This window comes from Sinohyriopsis cumingii, chromosome 9, assembly GCF_028554795.1.
Source record: "Sinohyriopsis cumingii isolate HCF-2022 chromosome 9, ASM2855479v2, whole genome shotgun sequence".
Taxonomy (NCBI): Eukaryota; Metazoa; Mollusca; class Bivalvia; order Unionida; family Unionidae; genus Sinohyriopsis; species Sinohyriopsis cumingii.
Window position 1 is genome coordinate 40,480,401 of NC_142969.1, and position 16,073 is coordinate 40,496,473.

The following is a 16,073-nucleotide window of genomic DNA, read 5'->3' on the forward strand; positions in this document are numbered from 1 at the left end:
ACCTATCTTTTGAAGATTAGGACCTAATGTTATCAATTGAGTTCAATGTTTAAGATAAGACAAAAGATGTGGAAATAATTTAAAAACAGCATGGCAAATATATAATTATTACCATTCAACAAATGTACCAGCTGAAGTCACCCTAATTACTCATAATACAATGTACACAATATTGTCAATCTGGCTTGCACAGAGTAATGCCATTCATAAAGCTGTAACATTAGCATTCTCTACAATACTACTACTTTATCTGGAGGTGTGTTCCATTTTATCTTCTCTGAGAATAACTCACCTCAATGTTCAAGTAAATAAGAATCCCAGATGTTGGTGAATTTGAAAACACAAAAAATGTAGAATAGAGACACCAAAAATTAAATGTGATCAGATTTTGCATTTACACACGCTGAAATATCTTGGCATGAGGAGTTAAAATTGTATACAACAGACACACTTGTGAAATTTGTCTCTTTTACTCAAAGTGATAAAGTATACTGCAAATGAAACTTTGTAGGAAAAGCATGTTTGCATCTGTGACTGAAATTTCTTGATTATTCTAAAACAGCATACAGTGCTATCATCAATGTTCATGAAAGCGGAACCTACCAGCAAATATAACAATGCTAAGGTGTTGACCTAGCTTTGCCTTACACTCCGGATTGACATATATATGAAAGATATGAAAGGATGGAAAATTTACAATGTGAGAGAATTTGACTTATCCTCCACACAGACTTAAACGCTGAAAAATATGGTATATGACACATGGTTCACACCATTGTATGAAAATATCGGGTAAAGACTTTGTAAGGAAAAATTTCTTGAATGTAAGGCCCAAACATCATCACAACTCAACCAGTTCTGTACTCCATACTGAAAGAATCCTCAAATTGGTATACTGACTTCCATTTCCTGTTTCAACTGAGTTCTTGGTTTATTGTTTCATAAAAATCTTTTAATAACTGTCATTATAAAGCTGACATTACCAATTAAAATATTAGAAAAATAAAAAGCACTTACTTTTTAAAAAAATTTCCTTAATAAAAAAGTAAACACTCTTTCAGGCCTTAACAAGTAAACATATTTCCAATTTGAAAGGACCAGGATGAACAAATGGACATAATTCCACAACTCCCATACCCAAGACATTAATTTACCAATATTTAGTAAATATCAAGCTCAATTCTCAAACAGATTCAGACTAAAATAAGGAGTATGTCAAAAAAACATAAAACTGACAAGTTTACAGAAAATCAGTGCAATTGCTGACATAAGGAAATTTAGTGTGTGTACTATATAACAACAAAGAGCAATGTAATGTTGCAACTGATAAACCTCCTTTGCCCAAGGTTGGAAAAGTTCCTCATGATTCATAATTTCAATGGCTAGTCAAGTTTCAGATGACACCAGTTAGCATTTTGTGGGAATGAGTTGTGATGAATCAGCAGAAAAGTAAATTTTTCAATCTACGAGTCCCTGAATCTACAAAAACATTTACGTTAAATTCTAGGCCTGTGCTTTCGAATACCTTTCTTACTGTTTGATTTTTTTGTTACAAAACAACCAACAGCATTAAAAATAAAAAATATTCATAAAATCTTGATTTTTCATTTAATGTATTTTGCCTTATCTCTAAGGAAATTTTCATGATTGCCTAAAATTTTGAGGAATTTTCTCAACTCTTTTTTTTTTCAAGAATAAGAAGATTTTCCTGTTTAAATTTAAAACCTAAAAGGAAATATTGCATCCTTTCCACCACCTGTACCTCTAAAAAATATATAACTACTGTACTGGAAGATGATGTACAATTTCAATCTGACTTGAAATTTTGAGAATTTTCAGTGAAACTAAGGCATATTCTTTTTGCATGCCATATATACTCACCTATAAATCAAGTTGAATTGATAACTGCATAGACCCTGATCTGCTGATCATATCTTGGTCTATGCAGTTTGTTAGGAGCAGTTAGTCAAACAAACAGCAAAAGCCCTGATCTTCTGGTGCATTCTGTGATGGCAGATAAGGGTTTATGTTATTTGCAGCATTTATATGATTTATATAAGGCACTTCACAGTTGGCTGTTTATACTGTACAGGCAAATAACATGTAAATTTTTATTGCAGGCTTAAACATGTCACTAAATTTTTATTTCAGGCTTGGTGAGTTAGAGCGGGTGATATGAACTGCACCTTGAAAGAAGCGAGTAATGGAGGCAAATTGTTTGCCATGGGATGCATTCCATGATGACATTCCAACTGAAGTATTCACATTTTAAAGAGTTTTATTGGCCTTGTGTTATTTAGGATTTTACTCTTATTTTCTTCTTTATTTGTTTTGCATGATTTTTTAATGTTTTTGCAACGTCTTAACCTTTTGTCACATGATGCATATTTTTTTCTTTTAGAAGTAGAGATTTGTATTTCTGTGGATACTGGCATGGAATTTTGTTTTTCTTCCTTTATCTTTCTGTTATCATAATTTTCCGTAAATCCAGAATTGTGTTGATGTGCCACAAAACTTGACATACACCCAAATGAATGAATAAGCTCAAGGACAAAAACTGACTGGGGACCCTGAATGGCTGAGTGGTCTAAAGTGCTCACCATTATGGATCACTGCCATCTCACCTGTCTGCGTGGCTTTGAGTCTCGGGCTCGGCCAATGTGGGTATGTGAGAAAGCTTGCCGGTAGCTTCTCATGGGTTGATGGTTCTTTCTGGGGTTTTCCTGGGTTCTTCATTCACCATTTATACTGGCCACCATGACCTATCTTGTGCTGAAAAATGGTGTTAAACCTAATAACAACAACAACAATAAAACTGCCTAATATAAATTTACCATGCTATAAGGAAATTCTAATCATAAGAAGCGCCAATGATCCAAATTCATTCCTTTTTGCAGAAAGCTTCAGTACTTGTTGCCTTGGGAAGTCAGCATGGGGATGGAGTGATTTTGGGTTTGGAGTAAAGGAACGTATAAAGAAAAGGGAAACGAAATAGGGGTTCCATTCCTGATGGTATGTTATCTGAACTGAGAGCCTGTTAGAATCTGATCTAGGCAGATGAGAGGTGGTAGCTCCCTTAAGAAGAAGAGTATTATGGTATTTTAGATATAAAAAATATAAATAGGGTCAAAACCAACCTTCACACATTGGGTGTTGTGACTTTTTGCGTAGGCAGCCAGTGCAACAAAAACTTTACTTAGAGCTCCTGGAATTAGGTTTCCATGTGAACTTCTGTGTGCATCGTTGGGATCAATGACCTTCAAGAATTCTGTCACCTGGAAAAGACAGAGTAGTACCGCTGGCAACAGTACCAACTCCTGGTCTGAAAAACAAAACAAAACAAGAGTTACATGTAAATTTGATATTGTATGTACCCACTGTACATGACTTGATAACATTTTAATACAAAACTTAAGCACAGAATTATAAAATTTGTGAAAATGCCACCTAAAATAATATATTTACGTACCTGATAATATTTATGGGCAAAAAAGTCAGGTCCAACTGAAACACATCAAAGACCTTGATTTCCTGTCATATAATGCATTGACAGATCAGGACCTTTGTTGTTTCTACTCCTGATCAATCCTAGAACAAACTACATAGACTAAGGACTGCCAGCGCATTACATGACGACACATCTGGATCTATGCTGTTTGTATACTTAGATCTGACTTGGATGCAATGATATATGGTATGTCTCACGATCTGCTTAACACATTATATATGTATAACTTTTATAAACCAGGGAAAACTTGATACTGAATGATGCAAAGCAAATCTCAAAGTTCAAAATGATGGATTACTAGTTCACAAAGTTTCATACACATTGAAAATAAGGTATTATAATTGCTTTTGTTTTTCCTTTATAATTTTAGATTGGAATTGCTTGAAACTTTTAAGTGAAGATGTCAACCAGCTGCCCAATAGTAAAAAAAAAAGTTATTACATCTGATGAAAGTCAGTGACATCACAACAGGTAATATGATGAATTATTGCAAATAAAATGTGTTGTAGTGACAATAACAAGACTTGCATGGAGATCAGAATATTTTATGTTATGATGTCTACTGTATACTTTCCAAAACTTTGCATGTACAATTTTTAAAACTAGTGATGCTTCCATGGTCTGCATCAATTTGTTTCTCTTATTAGCTTATACAGAGAAAATACCAAAATCTTTAAGCTAATAAAATCCAGTATTAAAAAAAAGTATGGATATTCTTGTATTCACTGATTCTTTAACAACCTGAACCACCATGGATTGTGAGATTAAAAAATTTGAACACTGAACTATAACAGTGACATTGCTATAAGTGGCACTGGAAAAATTTATATTTATGTCCAATCACTGACCATAAAACAGGAACCAAAATGTCTTTTCTACATATGTATGTATGTATGTATATATGTATGTGTTGTATGTATGTTTGTATGTGTGTGTATGTTTGTATGTGTGTGTGTGTATGTATGTGTGCATGTATGTATGTATGTATGTATGTATGTATGAATGTATGTATGTATGTATGTATGTATGTATGTATGTATGTATGTATGTATGTATGTATGTATGTATGTATGTATGATTGACTAAATGACTGACTGATTTTATTTCCTCTTCAGCAAAAGATTACATCAGATTAATCAAATTCAGGATAATACAAGATCATAAAATACAACAGAAAAGTGAGAAAAATACAACCATAGTACTGTCAGCTACCGTACTGACAAAACGAAATATCTCAATACCTGCAATTATGCAAACCTGTAATCATTTGGCTAAGCATGGCACTGATCTTTTAACAATTGCTTGATGATAATATTTCACAAATATTACTACGTCTATATTGTTATGTGCTTAACATTAACTTTGAAACAGTAAAGAAAATGAAATAAAAAACTTATACCAGTCTAACTATATATTTATATCGATTTCTTGTGTGTTTTTGATTATGTTTTAGACTAATGCTATAATTATATCTAAACCTAATGGCTCATAGGTTAAATAAACAAGACAAATGTATGTATGTATGTATGTATGTGCATGTGTGTATGTATGTATGTATGTGCGTGTGTGTATGCATTTTTATTTGGTGTAAACCGAGGACATTCATGAGATTACACACCAGCATACTGAGGATACCTCCAACAAAAGATGCTCTCAGTTGGAAAAATGGTAAAATCTTGTGTCACAGAATAAGGCAAGAAAAAACTTGGTTTCACCTTAGAACGATTTGATTATTTTTGTCATACCTGCATACAACGTTACCTAGGGTGGATAATTGTTTTTTTTTTTTATAGGTAAGCAACTGAACTAGCATGTATTTTAGCGTAGATCACTTGCGGCAAGACACACTAAAAGCACGGTATGCATGGGTATTCTACTCTTACCAATACTCACTCTCCTGTAGATTTAAGGCAAGCTTGTTTTCTAACTGACACACTGGTTGTTGGATCTTGTCAAGGAGTGAACGTTTTCCACTTCTGTTCTCCAGCCATAGGGCTGTCTGTATCTCTCGGTACCTGTCTGTATGTATGTCTGTGCGTACCTGTCTGTATGTCTATACGTATGTCTGTGCACATGGTAGCTCCATGAAGGGTGGGTGTGGTCAATACAAGTGGGTCAACCCAATTCAGGAGAACTAGGCGCTGTCTGTACATATGTCTATATGTATGTCTGTGTGCATGGTCAATCAATGAAGGGTGGGCATGGCCAATACAAGTGTGCAAACCCAATTTAGGAGAACTGTGTGCTGTCGGTGGTATGTGTGCGCGGGTGGACGCTCGAATAACTAGGCCACCTGAGTGGTCGTATTGATTGTTAAGACTGGACTAGATATGCAAACATGTCCTTGTTGGTCATAATGTATCAATGTCTACAGTCTCCATGATTTTGTCAAATAGTAAGCATCCTTAGTTTGCATGGATTATATGGAATATTTGTGTAAATGTGTATGTCCTCGCTTGCATTGCTAAATTTCATATTCCATAGAACTGATAATACAGTTCCTTCATTGATACATCACCATCTGCTATTAATTTACTGCCTCAAACAATATCTCTTTTTGCACTATCATTGCCAGAACAAATGTCCTCGGTACATGGTTCCATATGCAGGTCCTCAGTATCCAACAAATACAAGAATGTGTGTGTGTGTCTAAGTATCAGAGATCCTAAACAGCATACATACTGACAGATGAATGAGATCAAATATACAGTTGCTAACTTGATATGTTGGACATTGGACATTAGGCATACGATGGTTGTGTTTACCTCATAAAATGATTAAGTTTTCCCAAGTTGTATAAACACTCTACAGTCTCAATTATTTAAACACTCTATAGTCCAAACTGTTTCAACGCTCTAAGGTCCCAATTGTTTAAACACTCTATAATCCCAATTGTTTAAAGAGTCTATATTCACAAGACAATAGAGGTATGAATGACCAAACAAATGATTGCCCTAGCACCTGCATCATAGGTATTATACGAGTCCCTCACACCAGTGTCAGAAAAATAGAGTTAAATTCAAAAAGTTAACATAACCACTGTAACATTAATAGAGGATCATTGCGACCTGCTTTGCTTACCCTTCAAAATGAAGACACTTCTCAGTTTCATGACACACTCTCTGTATCGTATACATGCATTCTTCTTAATAAAAGGCATCAGAGCTAGAGCCTGGATTTTAAAAAAAACTTAATATGTTCACATTTAAGATAGAACCTTAAAAGTGGCAATGAAACTATCAGATTATCAATGTGTTTTTAGTTCAAGACAGGGCAAGAAATGTATGTATATTTGCATGTAACTACAACTTTCTATCTAAGTTGGAAAATGTCAATATGCAAAATTGTATTTTTGGATAATACTACTCTGAAAGAGCCAAAACATTGCAAGTAATCTTCCAATGACTGTTACCTTATCTTGCAGACAGAATCTTGACACTGGTACAATATGTAACATCCAAAATATTTTATTGTCATTACTTGAACAGCCTCTGAACTGCAGCCCAATCATGACAATAACATTCATCTTTAAAACTGAATTATAAAAGTGTTATGTGACATGACCTTAAGTCATGATGCATGAATATAATGGTTTTTTTTACATCTCACTGTCCTTGAGAATTTGTGAGCTACAGGGGTAACACAAAAATAGATAATGTTGATCTAGGGTCTAAACCTTGATGAAAATACCATGAATATACACAATTCATTCCAAAGTTATGACTTAAAAATACCACAAGTTGAATTAAACAACCTCCGATGACAGTCCAAATATAAAAAGTAAGTAAACTTCACCCGTGACTTTGATCTTGCTGATACACGATATCCCCTCAAACTATGACTTTAAAGGGGAAAATATTTAATTTCATGATCTTTAACAGATGTTTCTGGGTGATAGTCTGGAACCACAAAAAATGATATTGACCAGAGACATGGCCTTTTCTGACAGGTCCATGAAAATATCAAGTGACAACATCAAGTCATGGTGTACAACCATAACCAACGTTTTTGCCTGCTACTTTATTTAAAAGTTTTCACGTTACAGCCCCCAAACAAATATAGTAATGTCCACCTCTGTCCTTCGAATGAGAACATTGAAAGTGTTAAGTTTTACAACCTTGTCGTACATATTTACCAATTTTTATACCATTACTTCTATCAAATTAAGAGTCAAAAACAGCAAACAAAATGTAACCCTTATCTTTGACATTATTGCTTTAGAAACACACTCTCTAGTTCCAATGTGTACATTTACAAATATCACCCAGGCAATAAGCTATTGCAGTAAATAATCCAAGCAGAACAATTTTGGAAGTTTTTTTTATCCACATTTTCTTCAAGAAGCAGGTGGACAGTGTCACTCGTACTGGATGATTTCTTGGGTAACCATCAAATTCAGTGTAATCCAAACTGAGATGCAGGAAAATACTTAGAATTACATATCACCAGGCTTCCAAATCTATATAGCTAGGGGTATGGCCTCATCCAGGGGCCATTTTTTTAACGCTGTAATTGTGTACTTTTCCTTTCATAACCAGTCAGTGTAATATATGGTTATGAATCCTGAATACCAAGTTAAGTCTCCTAAACTAGGGCATGACCCAGAGTACATGTTGGACCTACGGGTGCATATATATTCATTTGTGCTCAGTGCATGTGTGTGTATGTGTATATATACACTGGCTATCCATTCGATCCAGAATCAAACACAAAATTTGTTCTCTGTGCTACATTTCACTGTCAGACTCTAGTCCAACATACATATCCGATCTCACCCATGTGTACACACCAGCAAGATACTTACGCTCCTCTTTTGACAATCGTATACTCATTCTTCCCACTATGAAAACAAAGTCATATGGACAGCATTCTTTTGCATACCAAGGCCCAGCAACGTGGAATGAATTGCCCACTGAACTTAGACACAAAGACACAGTGATCACATTCAAGACTGCTCTCAAAACTCACTTATTTTGACTGCAAGAACAAACTTAAAGACCTAATAATGTTTCCTATCTGAAATATTCTCAGCATGTTTTTTTTTATTTTTTAATGTTTTTTCTAATTTCATGGTGTTTGTTTTTGTAATAATATTATTATATGTTTTTTATCTTATAGGTGTTGTCTAATGTTGTAAAGCGCTTAGAGCTTCTAAAGATTAGGCGCTATACAAAGTCCTCATTATTATTATTACTACATATACACACACACACACACACACATATTCATTATGACTGATTTCTAAAATATTCCCCAACCCCCTTGCAAAAATCATGTATATTTTTGCAATCCCTACCTTTATTCCAATATTTATCATATGGAGGGGGATTCCCTTAAAGTTTCAGTTGTAGAATAGACACTGAAGCAATAATTACTACCTCGAAAATTACATCAAATATTTTCAAACAAAACTTTTAAGTTTTATTTCTTAGGTGAGTATGTGTCATTTTTCATCGATATCTTTGACAACACGTGTCCTTAGTGGTTACAGAGTCTGCCTCTGATGCAGGAGGTCACAGGTTCAAACCCTGGCTGAGTTATAATAAAGACTAATAAAAATGGTACTAGCATTTGTCTTGCTTGGCGCACAGCATTAAGAGGTTTGTGCTAGTACTGATCGGCCTGGTGTCAGGATAATGTGACTGGGTGGGACATCATGCTACATGTCTGTGGCATGATGCCCCAGTGCTAGACATCACTATAACCTACTACACTGACATCATAGTGATGTGACTGACATTTTTTTAAAGTTACATTAAAAAAAAATCCAAGTCACACACACATCTTTGTTAGCTTTGGAGACTATGTTACAATCTTCATTAGCTCACTCATTGATATCTTGAATATATGCAACACATGGTTTGCAACACAACTCAAAAATATCACACTTGTCAACACTGAGAGTGAGTTTTAATGCTTGCCAACTTTGAGAATGAATTTCTGTGATGGAAAAAAGAGCAAAGGATTTGGTAACAAATCTTTTTAATTCAAGAACACATTAAAATCATTTAATTTCTTTCTCAGGAACAAACTTTTTATCTTCAGTTTAATTAAAAGATTACAGTAATGCATAACAGTTGATAAAAACTCAAAACTATTCCTAAATACACATGCTTAATTTTGTTGTGAAAACTGAAATCTGAGCCTGGATGATGAGGAAGAATTAAAAGTTGGATAAAACAAAATAAGCAAAGCAATGCAAATTATTAAGTTAAATATTTCCTGAACAGTTTATATTTTCTTTCTTATGTCTGAACAATAATCAAATGTTTGTTGCAATGTACTGGAAAACCTCTCACCTCTGTCTGCATAGGTTCGAGTCTCGGATTCAGCCAATGTGGGTATGTGAGAAAGCTTGCCAGTAGCTTCTTGTGGGTCGGTGGTTCTTTCCGGGGTTTTCCAGGGTTATTCCTCCACCATTAATACTGGCTGCCATGTATAGCCTATCGTGTGCTGAAAAATGGCATTAAACCTTACAAAAACAACAACAACTGGAAAACCTATGAGTGAGCTAATCATATATTGTTTGGCTGAATCTAATTATTATGATAAAGAATTATGAATTTCCAGTTTTGACCAATATCGTAAAGTTTGCAAACCTAAAAAATTAAATTACAAAGAAACAAAAAATTGTGTTCTTGGAACATGGATATCTGTCCTGTTGTTGTTGTGGGGTTTAACGCCATTTTTCAGCACACGATAGGCTATACATGGCGGCCAGTATTAATGGTGGAGGAAGAACCCGGGAAAACCCCAGAAAGAACCACCGACCCACGAGAAGCTACTGGCAAGCTTTTTAACATACCCACATTGGCTGAATCTTAGACTCAAACCGCCGCAGACAGAGGTGAGATGGCAGTGATCCGTAACGAAGAGCGCTTTAGACCACTCGGCCACTCGGGGCCCCAGATGTCTGTCCTGAAAACTAATCTAGACACAAGAGTTACAGTAATCAATACGAGATGGATGGATGGTATAATTGTAGATGGATGGTATTGTAGATGGATGGATGGTATTGTACATGGATGGTATTGTAGATGGATGGATGGTATAATTGTAGATGGATGGTATTGGAGATGGATGGATCGTATTGTAGATGGATGGATGGCATTGTAGATGGATGGATGGCATTGTAGATGGATGGATGGTATTGTAGATGGATGGATGGTATAATTGTAGATGGATGGTATTGTAGATGGATGGATGGTATTGTAGAAGGATGGAATTGTAGATGGATGGATGGTATTGTAGACAGATGGAATTGTAGATGGATGGATGGTATTGTAGATGGATGGTACTGTAGATGGATGGATGGTATTGTAGATGGATGGTATTGTAGATGGATGGATGGTATTGTAAATGGATGATATTGTAGATGGATGGATGGCATTGTAGATGAATTGATGGTATTGTAGATGGATGGTATTGTAGATGGATGGATGGTATTGTAAATGGATGATATTGTAGATCGATGGATGGTATTGTAGATGGATGGATGGCATTGTAGATGGATGGATGGAATTGTAGATGGATGGATGGTATTGTAAATGGATGATATTGTAGATGGATGGATGGTATTGTAGATGGATGGTATTGTAGATGTATGGATGGTATTGTAAATGGATGATATTGTAGATGGATGGATGGTATTGAAGATGGATGGATGGTATTGTAAATGGATGATATTGTAGATGGATGGATGGTATTGTATATGGATGGATGGTATTGTAGATGGATGGATGGTATTGTAGGTGGATGGATGGTACTGTAGGTGGATGGATGGTATTGAAGATGGATGGATGGTATTGTAAATGGATAGATGGTATTGTATATGGATGGATGGTATTGTATATGGATGGATGGTATTGTAGGTGGATGGATGGTATTGTAGATGGATGGATGGTATTGTATATGGATGGATTTTATTGTAGATGGATGGATGGTATTGTAGATGGATGGATGGTATTGTATATGGATGGATGGTATTGTAGATGGATGGATGGTATTGTAGGTGGATGGATGGTACTGAAGATGGACGGATGGTATTGTAAATGGATGGATGGTATTGTATATGGATGGATGGTATTATAGATGGATGGATGGCATTGTAGATGGATGGATGGTATTGTAGATGGATGGTATTGTAGATGGATGGATGGTATTGTAGATGGATGGATGGTATTATAGATGGATGGATGGTATTGTATATGGATGGATGGTACTGTAGATGGATGGTATTGAAGATGGATGGATGGTATTGTAGATGGATGGATGGTATTATAGATGGATGGATGGCATTGTAGATGGATGGTATTATAGATGGATGGATGGTATTGTAGATGGATGGATGGTATTGTAGATGGATGGATGGTATTATAGATGGATGGATGGTATTGTAGATGGATGGTATTATAGATGGATGGATGGTATTGTAGATGGATGGATGGTATTGTAGAAGGATGGATGGTATTGTAGATGGATGGATGGTATTGTAGATGGATGGATGGTATTATAGATGGATGGATGGCATTGTAGATGGATGGTATTATAGATGGATGGATGGTATTGTATATGGATGGATGGTATTGTAGATGGATGGATGGTATTGTAGAATGATGGATGGTATTGTAGATGGATGGATGGTATTATAGATGGATGGATGGCATTGTAGATGGATGGTATTATAGATGGATGGATGGTATTGTATATGGATGGATGGTATTGTAGATGATGGTATTGTAGATGGATGGATGGTATTATAGATGGATGGATGGCATTGTAGATGGATGGTATTATAGATGGATGGTATTATAGATGGATGGATGGTATTGTAGATGGATGGATGGTATTATAGAAGGGTGGATGGTACTGTAGATGAATTCATGCTTGGATAGATCAACAAGGGTGGGTAAAACTACATGACCTAACACTCATGGTGGAGTATAAAACAACCAGAACTTGAGTTATGTACTATTAACTATTTCATTATAAGAAAAAAAGTTAATTCAACTGTCTTGTACCTGGATGCTTTTCAGTAATACAAGACAACAAACCATTTAAGTAATGCAATCGGGAACAGTTCAAGTAATTAATAATAATCAATCATTACTCTTTTGTGCAAATAATCAATTATTAATTTCTTTTAATTGTGCAACACTATATAGCTGCAACCTTTTGTTGTCTTTTAAAATACTACATAACTGTAAAAAAAAAAACACATGAGTAATGGTGACACATTTGCTGACATAAATATACGCCCACCTGCATCGCATCCCACTCTGATTCAATTTAAAGTCTGACTAGTCAGATGTTTTCCAATCCTTTAAAAAATGCTTTTATGAAAAGTTGGTGTAATAATAATCCATCATGAATCTTTTATGCAACAGAAACATGCAAAGAACCAATTATGAATTTCATGCAATTGTGCAATGCTATTCTTTGTAATATTTGTCTTTGTCTTTATCGATATCGTAGAACAAAACTGGAGGAATAGTAAGCCATCTGGCAAATAAATGTATGCCCACCTCACACACATCCAACCATACCCTATGTCAGTGAAACGTCTAGAGTACACAAAAATCTATAACTCTTCTCTCTTTGTTTTGTGTGTGCTTTGGATTTATAATGTAGCTTTAAAAAAAATTCAGTCATATTGCTACAATTTCTGCAGTGTGGCAGTTTACAGTGATGTCTAGCACTGGAGCATTATGCTGCAGACATGTAGCATGATGTCCCACCCAGTCACATAATCCTGACACCAGGCCAACCAGTCCTATCATTACCCTCTTAATGCTGAGCACCTAGCGAGGCAGCTGTCAGTATGATTTTTATAAGTCTTTGGTATGACTCAGCCAGGGTTTGAACCTGCAACCTCCCACATAATTTTGCTGCAAGTAAAATGATTGGTTAATATGCATATCTTGTGATTATGAGCATACTATATCAAATGTTTCAAACATATCCACTAAAAATTGCATGAATAGCTGCATTCAAAATTTCTTTTATGTATTGCACCCAGCTGTAGGTTAAAAATAACGGGCAATAACTCTTACAAAAATCAAGGGAACACAAACATTTGTCATTATATATGTGCATCTCATGATGATGGCAATGATATGTACCAAGTTTCACTGTGATCAATAATAAAAAATGGAAGACACATTCTCAAGATTACGTCTTGCAGAGCATTCAGATGCAGGACATAAAGGGCAATAACTCTACACATCTACAGGTGATACCCACAATATTTACCAAGTTGCATGGCAATCCATCAGAAACTATGGGACTAGTGCTAATGAAACTGTCGTATACTGCATTACGATGCAAGACAAATGGGGAAAAAAACTGTCGGAACATTATATCTGAGGGACATTATTCGTATGTCATGTGACACATTTAAAATGTGCTAAATAACAATATATTGAAATTCAAGATTTTTTTTGTTTATTTCTTCCAGAACCTCATTTTTTACCAATTTTTTTAAAAAACATTATATTTTAACTTCCATTTTATATGTAACATAATTCATATTTTTTTTATTTATTTCTTCTCAGTTGTAAATGCTTTTATCGGAAGAAGGCTAAATTGATGAATCTTATTGAAACTCAAAGGAATTCATTAATGTAATGTCAAAGAAAATTTATTTTAAGTTGGTATTCTTCATCTGTGATGTCATCAAAATCAGGAAATAGTAATGATATGTGTTATCTTCAATGAAAAAAAATTGAAATGCTTGTGATTCTAAAACTATCTGACACATTTTGAGCAAAGTTTCAGCTTGATTCATTTTAAGATGTCCTCCTTATTTGTTAAATGTTATTTCTAAACTTTGGTATCACTTTAAGCATCGCTTACAATAAAGTTAACTGTAGTTCAAGATGATTGGCAATAACAAGACTTCAGCGTGATGGGATGTCTAAATTCTTATGTGCCAACAGCGCTATCATGTTTGTAAAACTTTAAGTGCAATAAATTTCAAAATTGTTAACAATAAACCATTTGTTATGTATATTTGATTTAATTTATATTTGATTTGATTTAATTGTTTGTTTGTAAGTTTTAAATATTTATTTATTTAAATTATTATTCACTGGAAATACAAAGTGCTCATCAATAACAGTCTTTGAATGGAACATTAATATGAAATTATAGTTAATTTAGACAAGAAATTTTTTTGATTATATTATTGTGATACATCAAAAGACTCTTAGAATGTTGCTACAATCTAGACCACTGGTTCATTAGCACATTCAAGACTACAGGCGCATCAACACATTCAATATTGGAACTGATTTGGAATAACACTGGAATTTAATTAGAACTTTACACATCTGGAATTGTGACAGAACATTTAGGACTATTTGGGATTTAATTCACAATACTCTAAGCTCTTTTAAAATTTTCATTTTGTATTCTATGGGAAAAATTATCTGCTGAATTTTACAAAACTTGCTGGTTTTCACTCTTTTCGATTACTCAGTTTAAGATTACAGATTCATAACAACTAAGAGGAGCAATCTGATTTATGTATTAAATTTGGCATTTTTTAATATAAATTTTAAAAAATATGCAGATTACACTTCTGTGTATATTAATTACACATTAATATCATCTTCTTTCCAAAAACTGCAATTATTTGTTGTTGCTTTATCTTCAATCTATCAATGACCATATTCAATGAAGGTGTATTGTAATTGTTTCAATTTCTTAAACCTTCCAGAGGATTACTGTTCACTTCATAACCTATTGCAAAATCCTACTTTAGTACTGTATATACTTGCTTATAAGTCCAATCTAACTGCAAACAACAAAGATCCTGATCTGCCATAGCATAATGCACCTATAGACCAGGGTATATGTTATTGGTTCTAGTGATTACTTTTAATAAACTGCACAGATCTGCCAGTACATTATGTGATGGCAAATATAGGTCTGTGCAGTTTGCAGTAGGCTCAACTTATAAGCAAGTACAGATGTTAAGTCTATTGATCCAGTTAGGTGTCACTTCATCATACATATTGGGGGGTAATAATACATATGCAAACCCTTGATACAGCTATACTTTGGAAATTAATTATTCAAAACAGCAGCAGAGGAGGTGAACAGACCTTTTGCAAGAACATAATTTTTGAAAAAAGAAAACTTCCTACGAAAATGAAAAATATAAGGTCACAAACGCCAAACCGAAGCCTCTAACTTACAGAGAGTTTCCCTAATTGGGTTAGTTTTTGTTACTTTATCTTTGTCATTCGTGTTTTTCTAAATTTGTATGTGATTTTTATTTACCCACTGGACGTTTTATTAAGGTCGCACCTCCTCTGCTGCCATAAATGTATGAGTAATTAAATTAATATCTCAACCAAATATTTTATCATAACCTATACGATATCGTGATCGAGGATCATGTAAATTTATTGTTAAAATCTGTGTGCAGTGTTCTGTGCTTTTCAAAATAAGTTTTTGAACCTAATCATGTTCACAGAACTAAAATATTGGTTATCTCTGATCACTTTAGGTATTTGTGTATATCACTGTGTAACATAAATCACGTCTGTGTTTTAATGTC

General features: G+C 34.4%; 1 protein-coding gene across 1 annotated transcript in view; it reads right to left on the minus strand.

Moving 5' to 3' along the window:
- LOC149791606 (condensin-2 complex subunit G2-like) overlaps window positions 1–16,073 on the minus strand; it is a 169,280-nt gene that overhangs the window by 24,405 nt on the left and 128,802 nt on the right. The window contains exon 25 of the mRNA XM_089970158.1: window positions 3,138–3,322. Coding sequence (XP_089826284.1) covers window positions 3,138–3,322 — 185 coding nt within the window. The remainder of the gene's footprint in view (window positions 1–3,137; window positions 3,323–16,073) is intronic.